The sequence below is a fragment of the Salmo trutta genome, chromosome 12 (genome assembly GCF_901001165.1).
Source record: "Salmo trutta chromosome 12, fSalTru1.1, whole genome shotgun sequence".
In the NCBI taxonomy this organism is placed as follows: domain Eukaryota; kingdom Metazoa; phylum Chordata; class Actinopteri; order Salmoniformes; family Salmonidae; genus Salmo; species Salmo trutta.
Genome location: NC_042968.1, coordinates 97,118,061 through 97,146,054, shown reverse-complemented (window position 1 = coordinate 97,146,054; position 27,994 = coordinate 97,118,061). Strand labels below are relative to the sequence as shown.

Below are 27,994 nucleotides of genomic sequence, written 5' to 3'. Positions count from 1 at the left end.
TTATCTTGGCAAAGGATAAATGCTCACTAACAGGGACGTAAACAAATGTGTGGACAACATTTTAGAGCAATAAGCTTTTTGTGCGTATGGAACATCTCTGGGATCTTTTATTTCAGCTCATGAAACATGGGACCAACACTTTTATATTTTTGTTCAGTGTATAATATATTACATATAACAAAGCTATAATATATATATTAATATAGGACTCTCCACAACAGCACCATAGTAGCTCATTTTGACTCAATTTATTCAGCAATAATTCCCATGGCAACGGTACATCCAGCTTCACTTCTTTGTCCGTTTCACTTGTTTTCAGATGATGTCATGTAAATACACAACGTTTCCTGTTCAGAATGTTTGTTAACAGGTTAGAAAATAATAACATGTCCAGGGGAAGAAGGGGATTGGCCGAGTGCTTAGTCAGGGGGTGATGTCATAAATAAAGCCCCTCCCACCCTGTAAATGAAGACTCCACCCATCCTAGATCAGCTGATCATAAAGCACGGGTCTCCAACCTTTTCTAGCGTAAGAGCTAGAAATGTCTTCAGCTACTCATTTCTTTCTAGCTTTCAAATAGGCACATTCTCCTCTTTCCTGCTACTCAGAAAGTGGTGAACTGTGTTTTCTGTCAATATACCTGGTCAAATAACAGTTCATTCATAAACAACTCTAAAGGGGGCTATAAAATCAGTTTTTTTCTCTCTCCTAAATGATGGTCTCAGTTTTCCTGGTTTTGGATTACTATTATTTTTCACTTAATATTACAATTGTTCATAGAGAAACAACGACATTTTATGTTTTGAGTCAATGTCAATGCTGAAATCACATCAGAAGACCTATAGAGCCCCACAGTGGTGTCATAATGGATGTTCTGACTCCATGTCAATGCTGAAATCACATAAGGCCATTTTATGGGCGTCTGGAAGAAAACTAACAAATTTCGACTTTTTTGGGTGTAATTCCCCTTTAACTGTGCATCTGGCCCTTTAATTGAGGAATGTCCCGTCTAATGTGCTGATCCAGTGATGGTTCTGGACTGCTGCTGCTCAGTTCATGGCAGAGTTAACAAATAACAGATACAAATGATGTACTTACTCATGATATGCTGCTGCCAGGTAAGCCTACTTTGCAGTTAACATTTAATTGAGAAGGTTTTGGGGAAAGTATTTCTGTAAAACCCCAAGACGGTTACCATATCAACTGGCTACACACTGAGTGATAGAAAAACATGCGCACCACACAGACAGAGGCAATATTGCTGGAAACTAATTGGCAGATATTGTCTTAGGTTTGGCTTTTTTAAGCCAATAGTCGCTAACCAGGGGTGGGATAATGTCAATGTTGTTTAGATAGTAGTTGGGAGCTTGCTGTGTCTGATACTGAAAATTGCATGTACTTTCAAGATTGTTTGGCGAGCTACTCATAGGTGGGCTGGTAGCTACTGGTAGATGGACCTATTGGAGACCCCTATCATAGAGCATCACAAGGTAGATCAGCTGATCATAGATCACCACAAGGTAGATCAGCTGATCATAGATCATCACAATGTAGATCAGCTGATCATAGATCATCACAATGTAGATCAGCTGATCATAGAGCATTATAAGGTAGATCAGCTGATCATAGAGCATCACAATGTAGATCAGCTGATCATAGAGCATCACAAGGTAGATCAGCTGATCATAGAGCATCACAAGGTAGATCAGCTGATCATAGAGCATCACAAGGTAGATCAGCTGTTCTCAGCTCCATACCTGGAGGTCAGTAACACGGCTAGTTGTCATCTTCCCTCTGTAATCAGGGATTCAGACCTGCTATAGGTGACTGAACTCTGGCCAATCAGTGACATTCATCAATCGTTCAATTACCTACCATGGACCTACCATCTACTGATCAGAGGGGCTGGGCTAGTGTGTGTCTATACTGGTTCTACATAGCAGGCTGATCAGAGGGGCTGGGCTAGTGTGTGTGTCTTCAGGTCTCTCTCTCTTTGCTAACGTACTCGTAGCTCCAATCTCATCTTTTTTTTACTTTAAACACAATCTTCTCCCAACTGTAACAGTTACCTTTATAAACAACATGTTGTAGTGACACCACAGCCTCTGGGCTAAACTGTAACTATGTCAATAAATACAGTTATGGAGGGGGGGAAAGACAGAGATAGAGGGAAAAGTGTCTTATATTCTGAGGGGAGTGAGTCCTGCCTCACCCCTTTAAGGGGGAGGGGGAGTGTCCTTGTGGTGGGCCAGCCAATCACAGAAACATGATGAACGGTTTCCACCAATCAGCTTGGCGACGGCTCCAGCCAACCACAGTGTGGCCTGGTGAGGGTGTTATCCAATCAGAGCAGCATGGTGACAGGCTTCTCCAGGAACTTCCTGAACTCTGCGAGCCACTGAGCTCCGACTGCTCCGTCCACCACGCGATGGTCACAACTTAACGTCACCGACATCATGCTGGCCACGTCAAACCTACACACACACACACAGTAAATAACAGAACAACGTATGATTAACCTTTAGTTTTAAAGGCCCTGTCCAGTCAATTCATGGGTTGCACCTATGTCACGTCATGCCATTGTTATAACTGTTCTACAGATGCCACAGGGGCAGCCATATTGGTGCCTGAAAGTCAAGTGGTGCCCAGTCATTTTGAACGGAGGCTAATGTGATTTGGAAATACGATGACATTGCTCAAGTAGGCAAATATTTAGTAGGAACAACTTTGCCATCATCATGTTGTCACATTTCCTTTAGACGGATGGCAATGTTGTCATTTTCATCAGCATCAATTGACAATGCATCGAGTAGAACACTTAGTCGGTCGTCCAACGATATTGTGACGAAACGTGCAACCTATTAATATCGCGATGACGTCACATGTATCACATTCAATCATGTCAACAATGACGTCACATTCAATCATGTCAACGATGAGCCATTAACATTTACCTGATGACAAGACACAGGTTTTGGTAACGTAGGATGGGTTAGGATTAGGATGGGTTAGGATTAGGATGGGTTAGGATGGGTTAGGGTTAGGATGGGTTAGGATTAGGATGGGTTAGGATTAGGATGGGTTAGGGTTAGGATGGGTTAGGATTAGGATGGGTTAGGATGGGTTAGGATTAGGATGGGTTAGGGTTAGGATGGGTTAGGATTAGGATGGGTTAGGATTAGGATGGGTTAGGATGGGTTAGGGTTAGGATGGGTTAGGATTAGGATGGGTTAGGATTAGGATGGGTTAGGATTAGGATGGGTTAGGATTAGGATGGGTTAGAACATGTTAGGGTTAGAACATGTTAGGGTTAGGATGGGTTAGGACAGGTTTGGGTTAGGATGGCTTAGGACAGGTTAGGCTTAGGATGGGTTAGGATTTATTATGGATCCCCATTAGCCAAGGCAGAAACGACTCTTCCTGAGGTCCGGCAAAATTAAGGCAGTTATACAATTTTCAAAAACTACAACAGATTCATAACACACTAAGTGTGTTCCTTCAGGCCCATACTCCACTACCACATATCTACAACACAAAATACATGTGTACATGTGTGTGTAGTGTGTATGTTATCATGTGTGTGAATGCATGCGTCTTTGCCTATGTGTGTCCCCTATGTGTGTCCCCACTGTTCCATAAGGTGTATTTTTATATGTTTAAAAAAAAAATTGGATTCTCTTGCACTCACCACTTTTCTGTATTTTATTTATAATAATATTTTTAAACAACTTTTTTAAATTTTAATTTCACTTCACCAATTTAGACTATTTGTGGATATCCATTACATGATATCCAAATAAAAATAAAATGTCAATTACAAGTTGTAATGCAGCAAAATAGAAAAAACACCAAGAGGGATGAATACTTTTGCAAGGCACTGTTCTACAGCGACTGAAACAACTCCAACACTTATCTAAGAGCTGCAGTTAGTTTCAGTGTGTGGCAGGAATAAGGTAGTCCTAAATATTTATACAACTAAAAGCATTGTATTTGGGACCAATCATTCACTAAACCTCAACTATATCTCGTAATGAATAATGTGGAAATTGACCCCCTTTGCTATGAAGCCCCTAAATAAGATCTGGTGCAACCAATTACCTTCAGAAGTCACATTATTTAACTAATTAAGTCCACCTGTGTGGAATCTAAGTGTCACATGATATGTCACATGATCTCAGTATATATGCACCTGTTCTGAAAGGCCCCAGATTCTGCAACACCATCCACATACATAGACACTCTGGCTTTACTCAAAGCCAGTGGTATGTCATTAGTAAAAATTGAAAAAGCAAGGGGCCTAGACAGCTACCCTGGGGAATTCCTGATTCTACTTGGATTATATTTGAGAGGCTTCCATTCAAGAAAATCCTCTGTATTATGTTATACAAGTAAATATTTATCCACATTATAGCAGGGGGTGTAAAGCCGTAACACAAGTTTTTCCAGCAGCAGACTATGATCAATAATGTCAAAAGCTGCACTGAAGTCTAACAAGACAGCCCCCACAATCATTTAATCATAAATTCTCTCAGCCAATCAGTCATTTGTGTAAATGCCATACTTGTTGTGTGTCCTTCCCTATAAGCATGCTGAAAGTCTTTTGTCAATTTGTTTACAGTAAAATAGCATTGTATTTGGTCAAACACCATTTTTTCCAGAAGTTTACTAAGGGTTGGTAACAGGCTGATTGGTCTGCTATTTGAGCCAGTAAAGGGTGCTTTACTATTCTTGGGTAGCGGAATGACTTTAGCTTAAGATGGGTTAGGACATGTTAGGGTTAGGATGGGTGTCCCTGGGGAAGAACAGTTTGAAGACCCCTGGTAGTGTATTTACTCTTTCTAATTGTCAGCGGGCAGCAGTCTCTTCTCTGAGCCCCCTACTGCCAGTATACAGGCCTGGGGTAGTACTTTAGTCTAGTATAGTGTAGTTATAGTAGTATTGTGGTAGCGTAGTTACCCTTTCTCATTGTCAGCAGGCAGCAGTCTCTTCTCTGAGCCCCCTACTGCCAGTATACAGGCCTGGGGAGGGTTGATGATCGCTGAGAAGTTCTTGACGCCAAACATTCCCAGGTTAGAGATGGTAAACGTGCCTCCCTGAAACACAGTTTTAGAGGATTCAGCTCCTGGAACCTGTGGGACAACCTAATGCTGCAGAAGTGTTTAACACATTTGTTTTTAGTGTGTAATCATTGTGTGTTTTAGTGTGTAGTTGGTAGTTACCTGGAACTGGTGCGGCTGTAGTTTCCCGTCGCGGGCCTTGGCAGCCAGGGCTGAGACATCAGAGCTGATAGCAGCCAGTCCCTTGGTGTGGGCGTTGAACACGATGGGCGTTATCAGACCGTTGGGTGTACTCACCGCCACACTCACGTCCACCACATGGTTCCTACACACACACACACACACACACACACACACACACACACACACACACACATTAAAACTTGACCTATTCAAAAATGTGTGTTTTTGGGTGGTGTGTTATTGGTTACTGTATGTATGCACAGTGCCTTCAGAAAGTATCCACATCCCTTGAATTTTTCCACATTTTGTGTTACAACCCAAATTTAAAATGGATTAAATTTAGATTTCGTGTCATTGAAATTATGTTTGTAGAACTTCCGAAATGTATAAAAAAAATGTAAAGCTGAAATGTATTGAGTCAATAAGCATTCAACCCCTGTGTTGTGGCAAGCCTAAATATGTTCAGGAGTAAAAATGTATTTAACAAATGACATACATTGCATGGACTCCGCGTTCAATAATTGTGGTTAACGTGACTTTTGAATAACGACCCCATCTCTGAACCCCACACATACGGTGCATTCATAAAGTATTCAGACCTCTTGACTTTTTCCACATTTTGTTACATTACAGCCTTATTCTAAAATGGATAAAAAAAATGTTTTTACTCATCAATCTACAAACAATACCCCATAATGACAAAGCAAAAACAGGTTTTTAGAAAATATATATAAATGTATTTAGTACTTTGTTGAAGCACCTTGTGCAGCGATTACAGCCTTGAGTCTTCTTGGGTATGACGCTACAAGCTTTGCACACCTGTATTTGAGGAATTTCTCCCATTCTTCTTTGCAGATCTGCTCAGGTTGGATGGGGAGCGTTGCTGCACAGCTATTTTCAGGTCTCTCCAGAGATGTCAGATCAGGTTCATGTCCGGGCTCTGGCTGGGCCACTCAAGGACATTCAAAGACTTGTCCTGAAGCCACTTATGAATTATCTTGGCTGTGTGCTTAGGGTCATTGTCCTGTTGGAAGGTGAACCTTTGCCCCCAGTCTGAGGTCCTGAGTGCTCTGGAGCAGGTTTTCAACAAAGATCTCTCTGTACTTTGCTCATTCATCTTTGTCGTCTCGATCCTTTCTAGTCTACCAGTCCCTGCCGCAGAAAAACATCCCAACAGCATGATGCTGCCACCACCATGCTTCACCGTTGGGAAGGTGCCAGGTTTCCTCCAGACATGACGCTGGGCATTCAGGCCAAGGTTCAATCTTGGTTTTATCAGACCAGAGAACCTTGTTTCTCGTGGTCAGAGTATATAGGTGCCTTTTGGCAAACTCCAAGAGGGCTGTCATGTGCCTTTTACTGAGGAGTGGCTTCCGTCTGGCCACTCTACCATAAAAGCCTGATTGGTGGAGTGCTGCAGAGATGGTTGTCCTTCTGGAAAGTTCTTCCATCTCCACAGAGGAACTCTGGAGCTCTGTCAAGCGTGGCCATTGGGTTCTTGGTCACCTCCCTGACATAGGCCCTTCTCCCCTGATTGTTCAGTTTGGCCAGGCGGCCAGCTCAAGGAAGAGTCTTGGTGATTCCAAATTTCTTCCATTTAAGAATGATGGGGCCACGGTGTTCTTGGGGACCTTCAATGCTGAAGAAATGTTTTGGTACCCTTCCCCAGATCTGTGCCTTGACACAATCCTGTCTCGGAGCATCACGGACAATTCCTTCGATCTCATGGCTTGGTTTTTGCTCTGACATGCACTGTCAGCTGTGGGACCTTATATAGACAGGTGTTTGCCTTTCCAAATCATGTCCAATCAATTGAATTTACCACAGGTGGACTCCTATCCAGTTGTAGAAACATCTCAAGAATGATCAATGGGAACAGGATGCACCCAAGCTCAATTTCAAGTCTCATAGCAAAGGGTCTGAATACTTATGTAAATGAAGGTGTTTTTTAGTTTTTAATACATTTGCAAACATTTCTAAAAACTTGTTTTTGCTTTGTCATAATGGGGTATAGTGTGTAGATTGCTGAGGATTTTTTTTAAATCCATTTCATTATAAGGCTGTAACGTACCAAAATGTGGAAAAGGTCAAGGCGTCTGAATACTTTCCTAAAGCACTGTACAATGGTCTGTAAGGTCCCTCAGTTGAGCAGACAGGGAACGCGAGGGAGCGCGGGAGACGGGGAGCGCGGGAGACAAAGAGCGCGGGAGATAGAGAGATCGAGACAGCAGACTCGTACATTTCCTCAGTGAAAACAATGTACTGAGCAAATGTCAAAATTGGCTTTTTACCAAATTACCGTACGACAGAGCACGTATTCACCCTGCACACCCTAATTAACAAACAAACATACAAACCAAAACAAAGGCAAAGTCTTCTCATACTTTGTTGATTTAAAAAAAGACTAAATTTGGCATGAGGGTCTGCTTTACAAATTGATGGAAAGTGGTTTTGTGGTAAAAACATAGGGCATTATAAAATCCATGTACTCAAACAACAAGTATGTGGTTAAAATGGGCAAAACACACATTTCTTTCCACAGGACTGTGGGGTGAGACAGGGATGCAGCTTAAGCCCCACCCTCTTCAACATATATATCAATGAATTGGCGAGGGCACTAGAACAGTCTGCAGCACCCGGCCTCACCCAACTAGAATCTGAAGTCAAATGTCTACTGTTTGCTGATGATCTGGTGCTTCTGTCCCCAACCAACCAGGGCCTATAGCAGCACCTATATCTTCTGCACAGATTCAGTCAGACCTGGGCCCTGACAGTAAATCTCAATAAGACAAAAATCATGGTGTTCCAAAAAGGTCCAGTTGCCAGGACCACAAATACAAATTCCATCTAGATACTGTTGCCCTAGAGCAGGTATTTCCAAACTGGGCGCGCAATTCTGTTTGGGGTATGCCAAATAAAAATGTGATTCACATTTTTTTAATAACAATAATACTCATTTAAAAAGAAAAATGTATTATCACATTTTCAAACAGTACATTTATATTTTCCAACGGGGCTATACGTTTGGGTGATATTTTATTCTGGCCTGAGTAGCCACGGGAGTTTTTTGAGCGAGAATAAAGACAACTTTCAAGAAGTAAGACATGTATAAAAGCAACAGATACCATTAATAAAAAGGGGCTAGAAGAGTCTTATATGGTGAGCTACCGAGTGGCTAGGACAGGCAAGCCCCAAACTATTGGGGAGGACTTCATTCTTCCTGCTGCCGTGGATATGGCTGGGACAATGCTGGGGGAAAAGGCCCAAAAAACTATACAGACAATGTCTTCATCAAACACTGTTTCATGACGCATCAGTGACATGGCAGGAGATGTTTTGAAACAATTACTGCTTCGCATACAAGCCAGTGAATTATATGCGTTACAGCTGGATGAGTCAACAGGCGTGGCGGGCCTGGCACAGCTCCTGGTATATGTCCGTTACGTTTATGGGGGTCAATTAAGGAAGAAATCCTCTTCTGCAAACCACTGGAAACCAGGACAACATGAGAGGATATTTTTAAAGTACTGGACAGCTTTGTGACATCAAATGTCCTTTGGTGGTCAAGATGTGTTGGTATCTGTACTGATGGTGTAAAAGCCATGACAGGGAGACATAGTGGGGTGGTAACGTGCGTGCAAGCAGTTGCTCCCGACGCCATTTGGGTCCATTGCAGCATCCACCGAGAGGCTCTTGCTGCCAAGGGAATGCCTGACAGCTTGAAAGACGTTTTGGACACTACAGTGAAAATGGTTAACTTTGTTAAAGCAAGGCCCCTGAACTCTCGTGTATTTTCTGCATTATGCAATTATGCAATGATATGGGCAGCGACCATGCAACGCTTTTACAACATACAGAAGTGAGCTGGTTATCAATGGGCAAAGTATTGACATGTTTTTTTTAATTGAGAGATGAGCTTAAAGTTGTCTTTACTGACCATCATTTTCACTTGTCTGACCTGAATGATCTGAATCAAGGATTACAGGGACTCTCCGCAACTATATTCAATGTGCGGGATAAAATTGAGGCTATGATTAAGAAGTTGGAGCTCTTCTCTCTCTGCATTATGATTTTTTGTGTGCAAATGAACTCAAGCTTACGGACAATGTCAATGTGATATAGCGAAGCACCTGAGTGAGTTGGGTGCGCAATTACGCAGGTACTTTCCCAAAACGGATGACACAAACAACTGGATTCGTTATCCCTTCATGCCCTGCCTCCAGTCCACTAACTGATATCTGAACAAGAGAGCCTCATCGAAATTGCAACAAGTGGTTCTGTGAAAATTTTATTTAAATCAGAAGCCACTGACAGATTTTTGGATTGGGCTGCACTCAGAGTATCCTGCCTTAGCAAATTGTGCTGTTAAGACACTGATGCCCTTTGCAACCACGTACCTATGTGAGAGTGGATTCTCGGCCCTCACTAGCATGAAAACTAAATACAGGCACAGACTGTGTGTGGAAAATGATTTAAGACTGAGACTCTCTCCAATACAACCCAACATTGCAGAGTTATGTGCATCCTTTCAAGCACACCCTTCACATTAACCTGTGGTGAGTTATTCACCATTTTGATGAACAAATAAGGTTTTATATGTAAGATGGTTAAATAAAGAGCAAAATTATTATTATTATATTATTATTTGTGCCCTGGTCCTATAAGAACTTTGTCACTTCCCACGAGCTGGGTTGTGACAAAAACTCACACTCATTCTTATGTTTAATAAATGTATTGTATAGTGTGTGTGCGGCAGGATTACAATGATGGCAAAAAACAACATTTGAGAGTGCGCTGACCCTGGTGCTAGAGGGGGTACAGCTGGAGGTTGAATGTTTGAAGGGGTACGGGACTATAAAAGTTTGGGAATCACTGCTCTAGAGCACACAAAAAAACTATACATACTTTGGCCTAAACATCAGCACCACAGGTAACTTCCACAAAGCTGTGAACGAGCTGAGACAAGGCAAGGAGGGGCCTTCTATGCCATCAAAATGAACATAAAATTCGACATACCAACTAGGATCTGGCTAAAAAATACTTGAATCAGTTATAGATGGTTGTGTGGTCTGGGGTTTGCTCACCAAACAAGAATTCACTAAATGGGACAAACACCAAATTGAGACTCTGCATGCAGAATTCTGCATAAATATCCTCAGTGTACAACATAAAACACCAAATAATGCATGCAGAGCAGAATTAGGCCGATACCCGCAAATGATCAAAATCCATAAAGAGACGTTAAATTCTACAACCACCTAAAAGGAAGTGATTCCCAAACCTTCCATAACAAAGCCATCACCTACAGAGAGATGAACCTGGAGAAGAGTCCCCCTAAGCAAGCTGGTCCTGGGGCTCTGTTCACAAACACAAACAGACCCCACAGAGCCCCAGGACAGCAACACAATTACACCCAACCATATCATGGAAAACAAAAAGATAATTACTTGACACATTGGAAAGAATTAATAAAAAAACAGAGCAAACTAGAATGCTATTTGGTCCTGAACAGAGAGTACACAGTGGCAGAATACCTGACCACTGTGACTGACCCAAACTTAAGGAAAGGTTTGACTATGTACAGACTCAGTGAGCATAGCCTTGCTATTGAGAAAGGCCACCGTATGCAGACATGGCTCTCAAGAGAAGACAGGCTATGTGCCATACGTCCCACAAAATTAGGTGAAAACTGAGCTGCACTTCCTAACCTCCTGCCCAATGTATGACCATATTAGAGACACATATTTCCCTCATATTACACAAATCCACAAAGAATTAGAAAACTAAGCCAATAATGATAAACTCCCATATCTACTGGGTGAAATACCACAGTGTGACATCACAGCAGCAAGATGTGTGACCTGTTGCCACAAGAAAAGGGCAACCAGTGAAAAACAAAACAACAGGCTAAATACATACGTTTCCATTGCCAATAAAGCCCTTGAGACACAGAGACAGAGAGAGACACAGACAAGGGGAGACAGACAAGGAAAGACAGACAAGGGGAGACAGAGAAAGAGGGAGAGAGAGACACGGACAAGGGGAGACAGACAAGGGGAGACAGAGAAAGAGGGAGAGAGAGACACAGAGACACGGACAAGGGGAGACAGACAAGGGGAGACAGAGAAAGAGGGAGAGAGAGACACAGAGACACGGACAAGGGGAGACAGACAAGGGGAGACAGAGAAAGAGGGAGAGAGAGACACAGAGACACGGACAAGGGGAGACAGACAAGGGGAGACAGACAAGGGGAGACAGACAAGGGGAAACAGAGAAAGAGGGAGAGAGAGAGAGAAAGAGGGAGAGTATGTACTTACTGTCGGATGACAGAGTCGAGCCATGAGGAGTTGGCTTCCGGGACCTTGAGGCAGGCCAGAGCGCTGGCTTTAATGATGAAATCATTCACACTCAGCTTGATGTTCTGGGCCTTTACCTCCTAGGAAGAAGAGTAGAGTATTACTTTATTTATCCCAATTCGGGAAATTGTTTTATTTGACACGGGAAATAAATTGGTCTCGCTGCAATCAATGAAAGCAGCTACATTCCTGGCGTTGCATTTTCCCCCAGTTTTAAGATTAAAAAAAATACACTGGGTTTTATTGTCTGCTGCCGATGCTTGGCTCAGAGCTGTAGAAAGCTGGGAAGAAACCTATGGTCATTGGTGGAAACATGAAATCAGCTGATACAAATGGACCAAGAGAGATTATTTGGGAGGTTGGTGGAAAGTAACATGAAATCAGATTATATAATAGGCCAATAGAGATTATTTGGGAGGTTGGTGGAAAGTAACATGAAATCAGATTATATAATAGGCCAATAGAGATTATTTGGGTGGTTGGTGGAAAGTAACATGAAATCAGATTATATAATAGGCCAATAGAGATTATTTGGGAGGTTGTAATGAATTTGTCAGTTGTTGTGAATTTAATGATTAAATAGGCTTTAAAGGAATCAGTTAAATGAGAAGTTGTTAGGCTTGCCCCTTGTCAGCGATAGCTCTTTTCTTTGGTTATTTGTCATGACTGTGGATGCTTGTACTTACGCATACTTGAGTCCTTTCAAATTTCCTGATGAAGAACTGTGGATTGATTTTGTATCCACCTAAGCAGATTTCCATTGACAGGATTGTGCTCTGTGCCGGTGTATTTAGCACCTGAAATGCTGAGTGTTGACGCTGCTCTGACGGTGTATTTAGCACCTGAAATGCTGAGTGTTGACGCTGCTCTGACGGTGTATTTAGCACCTGAAATGCTGAGTGTTGACGCTGCTCTGACGGTGTATTTAGCACCTGAAATGCTGAGTGTTGACGCTGCTCTGACGGTGTATTTAGCAGTGTTGACGCTGCACTGACGGTGTATTTAGCAGTGTTGACGCTGCACTGACGGTGTAGTTAGCAGTGTTGACGCTGCACTGACGGTGTATTTAGCAGTGTTGACGCTGCTCTGACGTCGAGCCCCAATGTATCTCCAGCGCAAGTAGCATATCGTTTTTAAACGTGTACTTCATCCCTCCGAGAGAACAATGGCTGATTCAAAGGGGGTGTGGCGGATTTCAAAACGCTTCTGTGATAGGGAGCCCGTCATACACACACACACACACACACACACACACACACACACACACGAGTATCCTTAGCCTCCTTCTCCTTAGTCTCCTTCTGCTCCTTCTGCTTAGCCTCCTTCTGCTTAGCCTCCTTTGACTATTGATTATTAATTCATTAACACTCTCCTACATAAGTCCACCATTTACCAGTTTCCGGGTCACGGAGGAGTTGAGGAGAGGACAGACTTTTCCCAGAATCTCACAATGTCTCTCAGAGGCATGCTTAGAAACTCATCAAGGTGCTGGGGGTCAAGCTGACAGGTCATTTATGTTGATAGAGCCCTCACAAAACCCCACGAGGTACAGACAGACTCCCAGCCAGAGACAGACAACCTCTCTACTAAGGAGTTTGAGTCCTATCTAATCACAGAGGAAGGGTTAGACAGAGACAGACAGACTCACAGCGTTGAGCTCCATGCGTAGTTCTAGGACTTGGTCCATGTTGACGTCAACAGACAGGTAGTAGTGGGGAATGGTCTGTTTCGACTGCATCAGCCTCTGGGCTATCACCTAGGTAACAACAATCACAATATCACCAGGACACACAGAACAGTGTTTAACATAATGCTGAAGGTATCTTTCATATACGTAGTTAACTGGTGTGTGTACGTGCGTTAGTGCTGAGCGATTGGTGTCGTTTTGAGGTCGGTTCAGTTTCGATAATCACAGTTAATCACGATTATTTTTTAAACATTAAATGTATTATGAAATAATGACAAGAAGATTTCAGTATTTGAATGAAAATTCCAAAGGCAATTTTTCAGTTGTGAAAATTACTTAGTTTTTATTTGATGACTTTATTATATTTTATTCCTTAAAGTCATCATCTCATCTCAGGCAGTATCAGCCTGACAACCATCTAACATTATCTCTGTGCTTACCATACCATACAGTCTTTAGTCTTCCTATTCTCCATACCATACAGTCTTTAGTCCTCCTATTCCCCATACCACAGTCTTTAGTCCTCCTATTCACCATACCCTACAGTCTTTAGTCCTCCTATTCCCCATACAGTCTTTAGTCCTCCTATTATCCCCATACCCTACAGTCTTTAGTCCTCCTATTCACCATACCACAGTCTTTAGTCCTCCTATTCCCCATACCCTACAGTCTTTAGTCCTCCTATTCCCCATACCCTACAGTCTTTAGTCCTCCTATTCTCCATACCCTACAGTCTTTAGTCTTCCTATTCTCCATACCCTACAGTCTTTAGTCCTCCTATTCCCCATACCCTACAGTCTTTAGTCCTCCTATTCCCCATACCCTACAGTCTTTAGTCCTCCTATTCCCCATACCCTACAGTCTTTAGTCCTCCTATTCCCCATACCCTACAGTCTTTAGTCATCGTATTTAGCTAGCCAGCCTAAATATGCTGCAGAGCTGTCTGCCCTTATTTTTATTTAACCTTTATTTAACTAGGCAAGTCAGTTCAGAACAAATTTTTTACAATAATGGCCTGCCCGGCCAAACCCGGACGACGATGAGCCAATTGTGCGCCGCCCTATGGAACTCCCAATCACAGGCAGATGTGATACAGCCTGGATACAAACCGGGACTGTAGTGACGCCTCTTGCACTGAGATGCAGTGCCTTAGACCGCTGCGCCACTCGGGAGCTCATTTGACTAGTTCAAAATACATAAGGCATACTTTCACAAACTCTATCCCTCTTTCTCATAGTTGTGTAAGCTACAGTCTGTCATGCGGTCTATGTTTATCTAACCTAACATAGCAGGTGTAAAAGTGTATCCATCTCTGTCCAAGTGGAACAGGCGCAATGGATTATGGTCATTATAGTTAATTACCACATTTCTGCTCTGAAATAGGTTGAATATTTGCTTTATGAAAACTACAGCCCTTCAGCCCAGCGTCCCACATAGTTCTTGACTTAATTTCTCTAGTGAATGATTTGATTTCTCTCTAGAGAAACAGCGCATTGGGCTCACAATGTTTTTATACTAAATTGTATTCAAGTAACTGAACCGACATCGGTTAATCGCTCAGGACTAGTGTGTGTGTGTGTGTGTTACCCTGCGGATGTTGCTGATAGGAACGTCAGTGAAGGTGCCTGTTGGCGCGGCAACACCCGGGGCAGGTGTACGGGCGTGGCTAGCCGGGGAAGGAGGAGCTGCAGCAACAGGAGCCTAAACACCAGAAAACCAATCCAGTCTAGAATGAACATTGCATCAGAAAACCAATCCAGTCTAGAGGTCGACCGATTAATCGGAATGGCCGATTAATTAGGGCCGATTTCAAGTTTTCATAACAATCGGCAATGGGCTGGTCCTCCAATAATCGGTATCGGCGTTGAAAAATCATAATCGGTCGACCTCTAATCCAGTCTTGACTGAACATTGAATCAGATGTGTCCACAGACAATGTTTTATATGAAATATGTATCAATGGTAAGTAGAAAAGACAAAACACATTGAAAAACATTTAGGATAAATGCAGTAAAGTGTGTGTGTGGTGACATACAGCAGGGGCAGCCTTGGGGGGGACGAAAGTCTCAATGTCTTTCCTGGTGACTCTACCATCAGGACCGGAGCCTGAAACACACAAAAAACATATGTCAGAGAGAGGAAGGTGTGTGTGTGTGTGTGTGTGTGTGTGTGTGTGTGTACACTCACCGCTGACCTGGGCCAGGTCAATGCCCTTCTCGGCAGCGAGCTTCTTGGCTAGCGGGCTGGCGAAGACACGCCCTTTCCGTGGGGTTGCCGGGGCTACGTGAGCTGGGCTAGCTGCTGCAGGAGTGGTTGCCGGGGCTACGTGAGCTGGGCTAGCTGCTGCAACCTAGAGGACACACAGTGTTGTTGCCTTGTGTCGCTATGAGGTGATGTTCTGATATTCTCTAGTCTGTCAAAGAACTATCTGGAAAATGTAGCAAGATCTCTAACAACGTTGGCTAACAAGTTATAATACAACGCTAGCTAACGAGATATAATACAAGATCTAACAACGCTAGCTAACAAGTTATAATACAACGCTAACTAACAAGATTTAATACAAGCTCTAACAACGCTAGCTAACAAGTTATAATACAAGATCTAACAACGCTAGCTAACAAGATATAATACAAGTTATAATACAATACTAGCTAACAAGTTATAATACAACGCTAGCTAACAAGTTATAATACAACGCTAGCTAACAAGTTATAATACAAGCGCTAAGAACGCTAGCTAACAAGATATAATACAAGATGTAACAACGCTAGCTAAAAAGATATAAAACAAGATCTCTAACAACGCTAGCTAACAAGTTATAATTTTGGGGGGGTAAGGGTGTGTGGGGAAGGGGGTTAGGGTGTGTGGGGAAGGGGGTTAGGGTGTGTGGGGAAGGGGGTTAGGGTGTGTGGGGAAGGGGGTTAGGGGGTGGTACCGGTATTGGTGCTGGGCGTTAGGGGGTGTTACCGGTATTGGTGCTGGGGATTAGGGTGTGGTACCGGTATTGGGGCTGGGGGTGTTACCGGTATTGGTGCTGGGGGTGTTACCGGTATTGGAGCTGGGGATTAGGGGGTGGTACCGGTATTGGGAGTCAGGGGTTAGGGGGTGTTACCGGTATTGGTGCTGGGAGTTAGGGGGTGTAACCGGTATTGGTGCTGGGAGTTAGGGGGTGTTACCGGTATTGGTGCTGGGGATTAGGGTGTGGTACCGGTATTGGTGCTGGGGGTTAGGGGGTGTTACCGGTATTGGGGCTGGGGGTTAGGGGGTGGTGCCGGTATTGGGGCTGGGGGTTAGGGGGTGTTACCGGTATTGGTGCTGGGAGTTAGGGGGTGGTGCCGGTATTGGAGCTGGGGATTAGGGGGTGGTACCGGTATTGGGAGTTAGGGCGTGTGACCGGTATTGGGGCTTGGGGTTAGGGGGTGTTACCGGTATTGGTGCTGGGTGTTAGGGGGTGTAACCGGTATTGGTGCTGGGGGTTAGGGGGTGGTACCGGTATTGGTGCTGGGGGTTAGGGGGTGGTACCGGTATTGGGAGTCAGGGGTTAGGGGGTGTTACCGGTATTGGTGCTGGGAGTTAGGGGGTGTAACCGGTATTGGTGCTGGGAGTTAGGGGGTGTTACCGGTATTGGTGCTGGGGATTAAGGGGTGTTACCGGTATTGGGGCTGGGGGTTAGGGGGTGTTACCGGTATTGGGGCTGGGGGTTAGGGGGTGTTACCGGTATTGGGGCTGGGGGTTAGGGGGTGGTGCCGGTATTGGGGCTGGGGGTTAGGGGGTGTTACCGGTATTGGTGCTGGGAGTTAGGGGGTGGTACCGGTATTGGGAGTTAGGGGGTGTGACCGGTATTGGGGCTTGGGGTTAGGGGGTGTTACCGGTATTGGTGCTGGGGGTTAGGGGGTGTTACCGGTATTGGTGCTGGGGGTTAGGGGGTGTAACCGGTATTGGTGCTGGGGAATTAGGGGGTGTAACCGGTATTGGTGCTGGGGAATTAGGGGGTGTAACCGGTATTGGTGCTGGGGTTTAGGGGGTGTAACCGGTATTGGGGCTGGGGGTTAGGGGGTGTTACCGGTATTGGTGCTGGGTGTTAGGGGGTGTAACCGGTATTGGTGCTGGGGGTTAGGGGGTGGTACCGGTATTGGTGCTGGGGGTTAGGGGGTGGTACCGGTATTGGGAGTCAGGGGTTAGGGGGTGTTACCGGTATTGGTGCTGGGAGTTAGGGGGTGTAACCGGTATTGGTGCTGGGAGTTAGGGGGTGTTACCGGTATTGGTGCTGGGGATTAAGGGGTGTTACCGGTATTGGGGCTGGGGGTTAGGGGGTGTTACCGGTATTGGGGCTGGGGGTTAGGGGGTGTTACCGGTATTGGGGCTGGGGGTTAGGGGGTGGTGCCGGTATTGGGGCTGGGGGTTAGGGGGTGTTACCGGTATTGGTGCTGGGAGTTAGGGGGTGGTACCGGTATTGGGAGTTAGGGGGTGTGACCGGTATTGGGGCTTGGGGTTAGGGGGTGTTACCGGTATTGGTGCTGGGGGTTAGGGGGTGTTACCGGTATTGGTGCTGGGGGTTAGGGGGTGTAACCGGTATTGGTGCTGGGGAATTAGGGGGTGTAACCGGTATTGGTGCTGGGGAATTAGGGGGTGTAACCGGTATTGGTGCTGGGGTTTAGGGGGTGTAACCGGTATTGGGGCTGGGGGTTAGGGGGTGTTACCGGTATTGGTGCTGGGAGTTAGGGGGTGGTGCCGGTATTGGTGCTGGGGGATAGGGGGTGTTACCGGTATTGGGGCTGGGGGTTAGGGTGTGGTACCGGTATTGGGGCTGGGGGTTAGGGTGTGGTACCGGTATTGGTGCTGGGGGTTAGGGTGTAGTGTGGTACCGGTATTGGTGCTGGGGGTTAGGGGGTAGTGTGGTACCGGTATTGGTGCTGGGGGTTAGGGTGTGGTGCCGGTATTGGTGCTGGGGGTTAGGGTGTGGTACCGGTATTGGGGCTGGGGGTTAGGGTGTGGTACCGGTATTGGGGCTGGGGGTTAGGGTGTAGTGTGGTACCGGTATTGGTGCTGGGGGTTAGGGGGTAGTGTGGTACCGGTATTGGTGCTGGGGGTTAGGGTGTGGTGCCGGTATTGGTGCTGGGGGTTAGGGTGTGGTGCCGGTATTGGTGCTGGGGTTAGGGTGTGGTGCCGGTATTGGTGCTGGGGGTTAGGGGGTGTTACCGGTATTGGGGCTGGGGATTAGGGTGTGGTACCGGTATTGGTGCTGGGGATTAGGGGGTGGTACCGGTATTGGTGCTGGGGGTTAGGGGGTGGTACCGGTATTGGGGCTGGGGGTGAGGGTGTGTTACCGGTATTGGGGCTGGGGTTTAGGGGGTGTTACCGGTATTGGGGCTGGGGGTTAGGGGGTGGTACCGGTATTGATGCTGGGGGTTAGGGGGTAGTGTGGTACCGGTATTGGTGCCGGTAGCGGGGCTGGGGGTTAGGGTATAGTGTGGTACCGGTATTGGTAGCGGGGTGGAGACCTCAGCCCCTCCTGTCTCTACGTAGTCGCTGAAGGCAGCGATGTCACTCTCCTTCTCCACGATGATGCAGAGAGGAGCACCCAGAGGAACGTCACGCGTTCCCTCAGACACCATGATCTTAGCCAGGTAACCCTCCTCCTGCACCTCAAACCCTACACACACACACACAATTGATATCACACTGTGTGTACAGTCTGTGTGTGTGTGTGTGTGTGTGTGTGTGTGTGTGTGTGTGTGCGTGTGTGTGTGTGTGTACTAAGCGATGGTAGCCTTGTGTGTCTATGGTGTGGTGTGTGTGGTGTGTACTGACCGATGGTAGCCTTGTCGGTGTGGTGTGTGTGTGTGTGTGTGTGTGTGTACTGACCGATGGTAGCCTTGTGTGTCTATGGTGTGGTGTGTGTGGTGTGTATACCCTGTGTGTGTGTGTACTAACCGATGGTAGCCTTGTCGGTCTCTATCTCCGCCAGTAGATCTCCTTCACTGAGTTTCTCTCCAACCTTCTTCTCCCAGCGCTGCACTGTCCCCATGGTCATAGTAGGAGACAGGGCTGGCAGACACACCTAACAAACAGACAGACAGACAGACAGACAGACAGACAGACAGACAGACAGACAGACAGACAGACAGACAGACAGACACATGGTTCTGATCAGACTAACTGGACCGGAGACGCAGACTGGTCGGGGACTTGAAACAATCTTCATTGATAATGTAAGGTGTTGTGATCCTACCTTCATGTGGGTTGGTAGGGAGCTGCCAGGGGCGACAGCAGTGGGAGGGGGAGGGGGCGGGGCAGCTGCAGAAGGGGCGGAGCTAGCAGCCAGCTTGTCCAACGTCAGGTCCTTAAAGGCTGGGATCAGATCAGCACTGATAAAACACACATACGGAGGTTAGACCACACACACACACACACACACACACACACACACACACACACACACACACACACACACACACACACACACACACACACACACAGACGTACCTGTCGACAGTGATGCAGATGACAGAGCCCACGGAAACTGCAGTTCCTTCAGCTACCAGGATCTTAGCCAGGTAACAGTCCTCCAACAGCTCAAACCCCACCGTGGCCTTGTCAGTCTCCACCTAACACACACGTACAGTTAACCAGGTCTGTGTTCACTACAGTGAGGGAAAAAAGTATTTGATCCCCTGCTGATTTTGTACGTTTGCCCACTGACAAAGAAATGATCAGTCTATAATTTTAATGGTAGGTTTATTTGAACAGTGAGATACAGAATAACAACAAAAAAATCAAGAAAAACGCATGTCAAAAATGTTATAAAATGATTTGCATTTTAACCCGTTGGGGCTAGGGGGCAGTATTTTCACGGCCGGATAAAAAACGTACCCGATTTAAACTGGTTACTACTCTTGCCCAGAAACGAGAATATGCATATAATTAGTAGATTTGGATAGAAAACACTCTAAAGTTTCTAAAACTGTTTGAATGGTGTCTGTGAGTATAACAGAACTCATATGGCAGGCCAAAACCTGAGAAGATTCCATACAGGAAGTGCCCTGTCTGACAATTTCTTGTCCTTCTGTTGCATCTCTATCAAAAATACAGCATCTGTGCTGTAACGTGACACTTTCTAAGGCTTCCATTGGCTCTCTAAAGCCGCCAGAAAGTGGAATGGGGTGTCTGCAGTCTCTGGGCAAAGTACAGCAGCAGAGTTTGTAAGTGGCCTGCCTGGGGACAGTGAGACTGGAGACGCGCGTGCACAAGACTTCTCAATTTTTTTCTTTCAGCCTTTGAATGAATACAACGTTGCCCGATTGGAATATTATCGCTATTTTATGAGAAAACAGCATAAAAATTGATTTTAAACAGCGTTTGACATGCTTCTAAGTACGGTAATGGAATATTTTGAATTTTTTTGTCATGAAATGCGCTCGCGCATTACCCTTGAGATAGTGACCTGAACGCACGAACAAAACGGCGGTATTTGGATATAACTATGGATTATTTGGAACCAAAACAACATTTGTTGTTGAAGTAGAAGTCCTGGGAGTGCATTCTGACGAAGAACAGCAAAGGTAATCCAATTTTTTTAAATAGTAATTCTTTTAGTGAGCCCCAAACTTGGTGGGTGTCAAATGAGCTAGCCTGTGATGGCCGAGCTATGTACTCAGAATATTGCAAAATGTGCTGTCACCAAAAAGCTATTTTAAAATCTGACACAGCATTTGCATAAAGGAGTTCTGTATCTATAATTCTTTAAATAAATGTTATGTATTTTGTCAACATTTATCATGAGTAATTTAGTAAATTCACCGGAAGTTTTCGGTGGGTATGCTAGTTCTGAACATCACATGCTAATGTAAAAAGCAGTTTCTTTTTATATAAATATGAACTTGATTGAACAGACATGCATGTATTGTATAACAATGTCCTAGGAGTGTCATCTGATGAAGATCATCAAAGTTTAGTGCTGCATTTAGCTGTGGTTTTGGTTTTTGTGACATACATGCTTGCTTTGAAAATGGCTGTGTGATTATTTTTGGCAGGGTACTCTCCTGACATAATCTAATGTTTTGCTTTCGCTGTAAAGCCTTTTTGAAATCGGACAATGTGGTTAGATTAACGAGAGTCTTGTCTTTAAAATGGTGTAAAATAGTCATATGTTTGAGAAATTGAAGTTATAGCATTTTTGAGGTATTTGTATTTCGCGCCACGCGATTCCACTGGCTGTTGACTAGGGTGGGACGTTTGCACATAGACGTTAATGAGGGAAATAAGAATTTGACCCCCTCTCAATCAGAAAGATTTCTGGCTCCCAGGTGTCTTTTATACAGGTAACGAGCTGAGATTAGGAGCACACTCTTACAGGGAGTGCTCCTAATCTGTTTGTTACCTGTATAAAAGACACCTGTCCACAGAAGCAATCAATCAATCAGATTCCAAACTCTCCACCATGGCCAAGACCAAAGAGCTCTCCAAGGATGTCAGGGACAAGATTGTAGACCTACACAAGGCTGGAATGGGCTACAAGACCATCGCCAAGCAGCTTGGTGAGAAGGTGACAGCAGTTGGTGCGATTATTCGCAAATGGAAGAAACACAAAAGAACTGTCAATCTCCCTCGGCCTGGGGCTCCATGCAAGATCTCACCTCGTGGGGTTGCAATGATCATGAGAACGGCGTGGTGGGGGGGGACATGCACCGTTGGGGGGGGACATGCACCGTTGAGGGGGGACATGCACCGTTGAGGGGGGACATGCACCGTTGAGGGGGGACATGCACCGTTGAGGGGGGACATGCACCGTGGGGGGGGACATGCACCGTGGGGGGGAGACATGCACCGTGGGGGGGAGACATGCACCGTGGGGGGGAGACATGCACCGTGGGGGGGAGACATGCACCGGGGGGGGGGAGACATGCACCGGGGGGGGGGGGGGGACATGCACCGGGGGGGGGGGAGACATGCACCGGGGGGGAGACATGCACCGGGGGGGGGGGGGAGACATGCACCGGGGGGGGGGGGAGACATGCACCGGGGGGGGAGACATGCACCGGGGGGGGAGACATGCACCGGGGGGGGAGACATGCACCGGGGGAGGGACATGCACCGGGGGGGGGGGACATGCTCCGTGGGGGGGGACATGCTCCGTGGGGGGGACATGCTCCGTGGGGGGGACATGCTCCGTGGGGGGGGGGCATGCTCCGTGGGGGGGGGGGCATGCTCCGTGGGGGGGGGGCATGCTCCGTGGGGGGGACATGCAGGAGATTATGTTCAATCCGTAGATGGAAAAATGAGATAAAAAGATATACTAAATATATACAAAAGAAAGAAACGATATATACAAGGGACGGGACAAGACAATCAAAACATCCCACTGCTACGCCATCTTGGATATCTGGGAGTTGAACTGCAGAGTGAAGGAAATGCAGCCAACCAGTGCTCAGCATATGTGGGAACTCCTTCAAGACTGTTGGAAAAGCATTCCAGGTGAAGCTGGTTGAGAGAACGCCAAGAGTGTGCAAAGCTGTCAAGGCAAACGGTGGCTACTTTGAAGAACCTAAAATCTAAAATATATTTTGATTTGTTTAACACTTTTTTGGTTACTACATGATTCCATATGTGTTATTTCATACTGTTGATGTCTTCACTATTATTCTACAATGTAGAAAATAGTAAAAATAAAGAAAAACCCTTAATTGAGTAGGTGTCCAACCCTTTGACTGGTACTGTACATTCAAAAATATACTCAAGACACATTATCTTCACACATATTTTAAATTCTTCAGAATGGTGTTTTCCTGCTAACTGTATGTAAATGTGATTGTTGTCATTCTGACCACCGTGGGTGGACACCCTAATTGGTTACACACCCAATGCATATGGGTCCGGTAAACTTTTCAAATAGGCGGTAAATTAATATCTTGCCGGTCACGTTGTCCGGCGCCACATTTTCCTAACGGAAAACCTGGTGTGTGTGTGTGTACTCACCTCAGCGATAAGGTCTCCCTCATTGATCTTATCTCCCTCCTTCTTCTCCCAGCGAGCGATGGTTCCAGTCTGCATGGTGGGGGACAGAGCAGGCAGCTCCACCTACCACACACACACACACACACACACACACAGTCACACACACACAAATAAAGGGTCTGAATCTCTTTATTAAACACATATTTAATTGTTAACTGCCTATGGGCCCAATTTGCATGTGCAAAAAAGTGAGAAAACCTCCCACCTGAACAGTAATATATCTAGTAAATCTCCCACCTGAACAGTAATATATCTAGTAAACCTCCCACCTGAACAGTAATATATCTAGTAAACCTCCCACCTCAACAGTAATATATCTAGTAAACCTCCCACCTCAACAGTAATATATCTAGTAAACCTCCCACCTCAACAGTAATATATCTAGTAAACCTCCCACCTGAACAGTAATATACACCTGAACAGTAATATATCTAGTAAACCTCCCACCTGAACAGTAATATATCTAGTAAACCTCCCACCTCAACAGTAATATATCTAGTAAACCTCCCACCTGAACAGTAATATATCTAGTAAACCTCCCACCTGAACAGTAATATATCTAGTAAACCTCCCACCTGAACAGTAATATATCTAGTAAACCTCCCACCTGAACAGTAATATATCTAGTAAACCTCCCACCTGAACAGTAATATATCTAGTAAACCTCCCACCTGAACAGTAATATATCTAGTAAACCTCCCACCTGAACAGTAATATATCTAGTAAACCTCCCACCTCAACAGTAATATATCTAGTAAACCTCCCACCTCAACAGTAATATATCTAGTAAACCTCCCACCTGAACAGTAATATATCTAGTAAACCTCCCACCTGAACAGTAATATATCTAGTAAACCTCCCACCTCAACAGTAATATATCTAGTAAACCTCCCACCTGAACAGTAATATATCTAGTAAACCTCCCACCTGAACAGTAATATATCTAGTAAACCTCCCACCTGAACAGTAATATATCTAGTAAACCTCCCACCTGAACAGTAATATATCTAGTAAACCTCCCACCTGAACAGTAATATACACCTGAACAGTAATATATCTAGTAAACCTCCCACCTGAACAGTAATATATCTAGTAAACCTCCCACCTGAACAGTAATATATCTAGTAAACCTCCCACCTGAACAGTAATATATCTAGTAAACCTCCCACCTCAACAGTAATGTATCTAGTAAACCTCCCACCTCAACAGTAATATATCTAGTAAACCTCCCACCTGAACAGTAATATATCTAGTAAACCTCCCACCTGAACAGTAATATATCTAGTAAACCTCCCACCTCAACAGTAATATATCTAGTAAACCTCCCACCTGAACAGTAATATATCTAGTAAACCTCCCACCTCAACAGTAATATATCTAGTAAACATCAATGAGAGTCAGGAGTTTTGAATACCGTAACTAGTGTTTGCATGATATGCAAATGCATTTTCAAACTGGTTGAACAATGACCATTTTCTCCAAAGTATTGTTTGTTTGTTATTATTTGTGTATTCATATTTGCATGGAGTGAGCACTGTGACTAAACTCTGGCTGGCTGTATTTCATACATGGAAAGCATGGAATTTGGGCAATGCAGAAATAATGACAACCTGGAGATAAACAACTTGTGCAATATACATGTAGCACCTTTAAATCAGTGGCCGCCATTGTTGTCATTCCCTTGTTATTGATTGAATATACACTGAGTGTACAAAACATTAGGAACATTACAGACTGACTGGTGAATCCAGGTGAAAGCTATGATCCCTTATTGATGTCACTTGTTAAATCCACTTCAATCAGTGTAGTTGTAGGGGAGGAGACAGGTAAAAGAGGATTTTTAAGCCTTGAGCCTTGAGACAGCCTTGAGGATTGTGTGTGTGTGCCATTCAGAGGGTGAATGGACAAGACAAATATTGTAAATGCCTTTGAACAGGTTATGGTTGTAGGTGCCAGGCGCATCGGTTTGTGTCAAGACCTCTAACGCTGCTGGGTTTTTCACACTCAACAGTTTCCTGTGTGTAGAATGGTCCAACACCCAAAGGACATTCAGCCAACTTGACACAAATGTGGGAAGCATTGGAGTCAACATGGGCCAGCATCCCTGTGGAACACTTTCGATACCTTGTTGAGTCCACGTCCTGACGAATTGAGGCTGTTCTGGGGTCAAAGGGGGGGGGGGGTGCATTTTAAAACTATACTAAATATATTCACGTCACCAAATAATTGATTAAAACACGCTGTTTTGCAGTGAAGGTCTACAGTAGCCTCAACAGCACTCTGTAGGGTAGCACCACGGTGTAGCCGGAGGACAGCTAGCTTCCGTCCTCCTCTGGGTACATTGACTACAACTCAAAACCTAGGAGGCTCATGGTTCTCACCCCCTTCCATAGACTTACTAATTATGACAACTTCCGGAGGACGTCCTCCAACCTATCAGAGCTCTTGCAGCATGATCTGACATGTTATCCACCCAATCATAAGATCAGAGAATTAATCTAGTACTGAAAGCATAAGCTACAGCTAACTAGCGCTCCAGTGCATAAAAGCTGGTCAGTAGTTGACTCAAAGAGAGAGAAAGACAATAGTTGAACAAATTAATTTCTTCCAAAATGAAGAAGCAAGAGAGAGCTAGAGAGTTAAAAAAAGTGTAATTTTCAGTTTCACTTTCTTAGCTGCAAATGCAGCTAGCTAGTTTAGTCTACTCAAACAGAGGGATACTCTGTTAGCTAACTGGCTATGACTATCCAACAACAGTGGAACTATTCCAAGGGAAAATAACCTTCTGCTTTTACTAATTTATAGCCACTGTAGCTTGCTGGTGTTAGTCAGTAAGAAGTTTAGCTCTATGTTGACTAACGTTACTGCATGATTGTAGTGGGTTTACTAACGCGCTACTTATATTAGCTATGTTGACTATGAAATTACTTTAGCTAATATAGGGACAACGATGTGGGCTGTGTGTAGCGGTTAGGATATGGTTTGGCTTGGAAATATTTTTTGGTCACATACAGCTGATGTGTCGTCCATTGAAGTCCATAAGCGAAGGGAAAAGGTGAGAGGAGAGCGCAAAGATGCAAGAAGGAATACAACGTGGCTGCTATGAAAGTGAACTGTGTTTACTCGTGATCAGGGGTGTATTCATTCTGCTGATTCTGTGGAAAACGTTTTTTAAACGGAAGCAAACAGAATGAAACGGGGATAAACATACCTGAATTTGTCCAATAGATACTCTCATTTACAACTGTTGGACTAATGGCTACACCCTAGATCAGCTGGATGCAGGCCAGAGTGTGCAAGGCGGTATTGACTGGGCCAATGTCATTACTCAAATGTTTCTCTCGACCTGTGTGGATCTACGTTGTAAACTTCCATTCATAGGCTGGGTTGTAGCAACCTCATGATGGGTATAGGGATAATTAGAGTATCACATAGAAGTCTAAACCTATTACTGTTACATTGAACTGGGTGAATGGAATATGAATGACAGTCATCCAATATGCTGTAATTGAAATAAGGCCATGCTCATGAAAATAATGATAATTGTCCTCCCTCAACGGCACTGACCGTCACTGGATGAAAATGTGTGGTTTGCACACCTTTCTGACCTATATTACATATGTAATATTGCATAAATATTTCCAGGAGTGTTGAATAAAAAAACATGTTATTTGGGGTCTCCTTGGGCAGTCCTAATCACTACTTAACTTTCATGCAACGAAAACTTGGTCCTGGTTTATCGAAGTTAACGTTCACTGACACACAATTCAAAACAATTTCGATGGCTTGCATGGCAATAAAGCTGCATGGCAATAAAGCTGCATTTATCATCTTTCGGATCTATTTGGGTCGGATACAGACCTGTCCCAACTTGGATGCGATTCTCTCTCACCTCGGAAATGTTTTGGGTAGGATCTGCTCCACCTTGGATCAGATATTGAATTTAACGCATCGAATTCGGTTCGGATCTGAATTTTAGGATCCGAGAAGACTTCTAGTCATAGCCCACACAATCACAAAGTTAACTAGCTAGCTGGCTAGCAAGCTACACCACTAAAGTTACCTTCTGGTGCGGTGGTAGGCTGTAGAAGCGCTGGGTGCCGCTGGCGGACAGGGGCAGGGCCGTTCTGCTGGCGAACACCACGGTGTTCAAACTACCTCCATTGCAAACAGCCCTTGACCGGACAAAACCGTGGTAAAGCCTCAGATGACAAGGTCCCGGAGAGGGGCGAGGGCTCAGGGCAGGCCCAGGTAGGGCACCACGGCACCGGGGAATCGCTGAAGAATTCCTCAGCCGCAGGACGAGACGAAGCATTTCGTCTTGGTTAGTTTAGTCGCTAAATACCTTTTAGATTCCGCTGGATCTACTCCGGTACCGGAATAGCTGGTAGCAATAAAGTATCTTTCTGTCCCCCGAACCAGCCCAGATAGCTCTGTGCTCACTTTCCAATGACCTCTCTCATCACAACACACCGCTTTACGGCTCTCCTTCCCCCGTCCTACGCCCGTCCTAAACTAGGTTGCCAGGTTTGGTGAAACTAAAGATTTCCAAATTCAGTTGAAACTCTCCCACATCATTTCATGTGTACTGTTTTTTGAGCCGTGTTATATTTACTTAATCAGTATGACATTGAGATGAATATAGCCACGTTTATTTACCCAATTCTTTAGATAACATCATAAGGCCAGTCTCT

At 44.9% G+C, this 27,994-nt stretch overlaps 1 protein-coding gene across 1 annotated transcript; it reads right to left on the bottom strand.

Moving 5' to 3' along the window:
* Window positions 1-233: 233 nt before the first annotated feature.
* LOC115204710 (dihydrolipoyllysine-residue acetyltransferase component of pyruvate dehydrogenase complex, mitochondrial) lies at window positions 234-27,785 on the bottom strand. The gene is made up of 14 exons (XM_029770437.1): window positions 27,364-27,785; window positions 23,262-23,363; window positions 19,773-19,894; window positions 19,519-19,654; window positions 19,221-19,347; window positions 18,764-18,939; window positions 15,471-15,633; window positions 15,319-15,389; window positions 14,871-14,984; window positions 13,245-13,352; window positions 11,558-11,676; window positions 5,220-5,382; window positions 4,957-5,093; window positions 234-2,474 (listed from the first exon to the last, which is right to left on the bottom strand). Exons 1-14 carry the CDS (start codon window positions 27,613-27,615, stop codon window positions 2,345-2,347), a joined length of 1,920 nt encoding a protein of 639 aa, XP_029626297.1. The 5' UTR covers window positions 27,616-27,785; the 3' UTR covers window positions 234-2,344.
* Window positions 27,786-27,994: the final 209 nt, after the last annotated feature.